This window comes from Microchirus variegatus, assembly GCF_963457635.1.
Source record: "Microchirus variegatus genome assembly, chromosome: 2".
Lineage (NCBI taxonomy): Eukaryota > Metazoa > Chordata > Actinopteri > Pleuronectiformes > Soleidae > Microchirus > Microchirus variegatus.
Window position 1 is genome coordinate 29,696,746 of NC_139803.1, and position 4,742 is coordinate 29,701,487.

General features: G+C 42.4%; 1 protein-coding gene across 1 annotated transcript; it reads right to left on the bottom strand.

The window, feature by feature from the left end:
* Positions 1 to 495: 495 nt before the first annotated feature.
* On the bottom strand, positions 496 to 1,626 carry ptafr (platelet-activating factor receptor; the record flags this gene model as incomplete). The annotated part of the gene is made up of 1 exon (XM_083906373.1): positions 496 to 1,626. The coding sequence occupies one exon, from the start codon at positions 1,624 to 1,626 to the stop codon at positions 496 to 498; it is 1,131 nt and encodes a 376-aa protein (XP_083762499.1).
* Positions 1,627 to 4,742: the final 3,116 nt, after the last annotated feature.

The window sequence follows — 4,742 nt, forward strand, 5'->3', positions numbered from 1 at the left end:
ACAAAAAATTACGCAAATTTCACAATACTGGATACCAGGGAATCATTATCACTTCTGTGATGTCAGACGAGACGTGTCCAGGCAAATCCAACAAAAGATGAACTTCTCTAATGGAGTCTTAATATTCTTTCATGTTTTACTGGCGTGAAACAACTAACTGTAAACAGCTGATTTGTATAAATAATCATTTAAGAACATACACCCTGTTCTTAACTTCTCTGTTGTTGTTTTAAACACCCAGATTCAAGCACTAAACAGACAATGTGCCCTCATAAAGTCACATCGCCGTGAACTTCTGCTTGCAAAACTTCCGCTTTTCAGCTTCCACCTCACACAGGAAGAGCAGATTGGTGCAATTCAGACATGAGCTCCAACGACGTGCAGCAGGTCCAATGAGTTAAAAGGGAGTGGTGTCAGAACTCCAGTGACGAGTGTGAGACCACAAGAGACGAATATGTAATAGAGTATTTTACACAGCTGATAAAACTGCGTGAGTCACTTCTCTTCAGGTTGTTGTGGCTGCAGCCTCTGACTCTGATTATTCCTGCTGTCCATAGAGATCTGCGAGCTGGTCGTGTGTGAGCATCCTTCTCCCTTCCCCATGCGTCTAATGTGGGCCATGATGAACCTCCTGAACTTCTTTGTGGCAAAAAAGTAAACCACAGGGTCCAAGATGCAGTTGAGGCCCATGAGGAGCAACGTGACCTGATGGAGGTCGTTGAGCGCCTGAAGAGAGTTCTGGTCCCAGTCCACGTGGCCCCAGCCCTGTTTGATCTGCAGCACGGCCAGAGTCCAGAGGCCTTGGATGAGATGGTGAGGCAGGAAACACAGAGCAAAGACGCCCACCACGGCCAGCAACATCTGCAGGGCCCTCCTCTTCATCCCTCTGGGCCTTTTGGACTTTGTCTCGGCGCGCACTGCAGACTGAGGATGGTGTTGAGAAAGCAAAGCGCGAGCGATGAGGAAATTGCACACGACGACAAGAAAAAAGACAACGAAAAACATCCCGATGATAGCGAAGTGAGTGGCCGCGATGACCTTCTTCTGCGCGTCGGTCTGGTTTTGGTAGCCCTCGAAACAGCGGGTGACGTTGTTGGCGTCAGTGTTGATCCCTGGAGACGTCAGGTAAGGAACGGCCATGGATCCGGTCAACGCCCAGATGACCACGCACACGACGATGCCGCGACGCCTGTGGTCTGACGAGGCCGCGTCCAGAGGCCGCGTGACCGCCCAGTACCGGTTCACACTGATGGCTCCGAGGAAGAGGATGGAGCAGTAGGTGTTGATGAAGAAAAACGAGCCCGTCAGCCGGCACATGAAGTCGCCGTAGACCCAGTTACCATGACGACTGTAGTACCCCACCCAGAAGGGGAGAGCCGACACAAAAAGGAGGTCAGCGATGGTCAGGTTGGTCATGTAGATGCGGATTTCCCCCATGGCTCTGGCGCCGCGGAGGCAGCGCAGCACAAAGAGCACATAGACGTTTGCAAAGAAGCCCAAGAAGACGATGACGCCGTAGACAACCGGGAGGAGGATGTAACGGAACTCAGAGTCCAGGAAGGTTGGACTCTGAGTGGCTGAAGGTTCTGACATGACTGCTGCTCCTGCTGTGGTCGATCCTAACATTTCTGTCAAAAAACAAAGTCCACAAGTGAACAAGAAGAAGAATAAAGTACTCCTGAAACAAAGATATGACTTTCTTTTTTTTTACAGGTAACAGAAAAACACACAAATGAGGAATATGCCACCATAAAGGTTTATCACTTTAACGTCTTAATGATTCAGACCTGAGCCGTTTGACCTCTTCCATGTGACAGTTCAAACAAACACTGTCGTCACTGGACTTTTATAAGTCATGTCTCAAAGCCTGTGACATACGAGATACACCTCAGATTTAATAGAGGAACGTGAAAGAAGTTGCTCTGATCTGGCAGCGAGTCCATACTTTAATGATTTTTAAAGTTTTGTTACAACTTGTAGTTGCTGGCTGTGAATCTTTGGTCTCATCATGTGAACCAAGCAACGTCAACAATAATGGCAGTAAACTCACGGTGTTAAAAGTTTGACATATTTAAAAATAAAAAAGACGGTTGGTGTTTGTTATTTCTCACATTGCATAATAAATATATATGAACACCACATTTCAGATCCCAGGTTTTTACATAACATAATAATAAGAAGAAGATTGTGCTTTTGGTTAATTGATATTAACACAGTAAGTAAATGAACATGTCATTATGTCAACAACACATTTAATTCAGTTTAAAACATAATTGAAACTATATAAACGTGAACACTTTTAATTAAGTGTCAGTTTATTTTTGTTACTAATTCTTTCAATTAGTAAGAATTATTCTACATTTTTTTCTGCTCAATTATACGCTATTTATCACGATTAGCATGATAATATTGTGAAGGCAAATTGAATCACGCTTTAATCTTCCTAAATAAAAGGAAAGGAAAGTCCTGAAACCTCATAGCTTTCATAATAGTTTATAAGTTTTCTTTGTATCAGCTAAAAACAGACTTTAATTGATGTGCACACCTTCACTTAGAAAGAATAAAAGAACAAACAGGAAGTGAACTCACCAGACTGCTTCATCTTCTGTGTTATCTGTGAAGATGTGAACGCTGTGAATGCCTCTGGAGCTTCAGATTACACACAGACAGACACACACACACACACAGAGTGTGTGTCTCAATCAGAGGGAGTGTTTTAAGCTCAAGACGAAAGGAGGTGTGAACGTCTCTTCCTCCTCGTCTCGGGGAAAATACCCTCGTGGCGTAAAGCACGAGGTCACACTTCACATTTACGGTTCCTGTCTGTTAGAATGAAAGGAGAAGACCGGATTCCCACTTTGGAGCAATCGTGGAGTTTTTTTTCCTGAGCTGAAGTTTCTTTTCTTGTTCTTTAAAATTTGTCCTGGGTGAGTGGAGACAGCAGTGTAGTAAAAGTACTAGTAGTAGTATTATTATACTCTTGGACGCTCAAGGAGAAATCAAGGATTCCGGCTTATTAAACCATGTGCTTCCACACCCCAGTAGATCTGAAACAATTACTCAATTAATCGATGAATAAATTAATCATCAAATATTTTGATAATTGATGAATTGGTTTTAAGCCTTTTTTCATGATTAAATCAAGATTTAGAGAAGATAAAAAATATATTTAAAAGATCTATTGTTTTATTTATATATATATATATACATATCGTATATGTGTATATATGCATATATATATACAAATCAGTAAAAATTTAATCATTTTTGTTCGTGGACAAAAACAAGACATTTGAGAACATCTTCATTTCCAGGTTTGACAAACACTGTCATCAACATTTTTTAACGTTTTCTGACATTTTCCGGACTGAAAATAATCTTCAGTCTCCAGATTAAGGATTCAGAAGTGCAGTAATGTTATTGACCACACGAGGGAGGAAGAGGCTAATAAAAAGGAGAAAGACAAAAACGGCTCCTCTTTGAGTTTTGTTCAGGTAAAGTTCCACACAGCACAGTGTGTGTGTGTGTGTGTGTGTGTGTGTGTGTGTGTGTGTGTGTGTGTGTGTGTGTGTGTGTGTGTGTGTGTGTGTGTGTGTGTGTGTGTGTGTGTGTGTGTGTGTGTGTGTGAACCACATGAACTTCACCTCTGAGTGCTTAACTACAGCACACACACTCACTCTCTCACACACACACACACACACACACACGCACACGCACACATCCCCCCTTAATATAAAAATTCCCATGTAAAAGCACACAACTCAACACATCCTCCTCTCCATGGTGCCACAGTGTAATTCCTAGATTAAGGTTAACGAGCCCCCCCCCCCCCCCCACCTCCCCCTTATTCCTGTTATTATGGGTTGGCAGTGGAACAAGAGAGCAGAGCATTTCAGTGGTTGTGCCCTGCATGAGTGCCAGACACGCTGTGCCACTGCCGCTTTGTGCGCAGGCTTCCACGGTAAAAAAGAAATCTTCTGACATACATCTTGTTGTTCCGTGGTTTGGGTGTGGATTCAAAAGATTCCACAGAAAGTCACTGAGATTTGTTTTGGTCATGAAATGGAGAGCAGCTCATGTGGAATGTGGTTTGCTTCAAAGAAAGGTATTAGATATGCTGAGAGCACACTACACTGTACTGCACTGTACTACAAGAGTACTACAGAGTACACAACACTGTACTGCACTATACCACAGAGTACACTACATTGTACTACACTATACCACAGAGTAGTAAAGAGTACACTACACTATACAACACTATACCACAGAGTACACTACACTATACCACAGAGTACTAAAGAGTACACTACACTGTACTACACTATACCACAGAGTAGTACAGAGTACACTACACTGTACTACAGAGTACACTACACTGTACTACACAATACTACACAAAACTACACAATACTACACAATACTACAGAGTACACTACACTGTACTACAGAGTACTACAGTGTACTAATGTGTGCTACAGTGTACTGATGTGTACTAAGGTGCAGTACAGTGTACTATAGTGCATTACAGTGTACTGTAGTGCATTACAGTGTATTACAGTGTACTGCAACGTATTACAGTGTACTATTGTGCATTACAGTGTATTACAGTGTACTACAGTGTACACTATAGAGTGTACTACACTGCACTACAGTGTACTACACAGTGTTCTGTAGGGTACTACAGTGTACTAAACTGTACTACTATATACTACAGTGTACTATAGTGCATTACAGTGTAT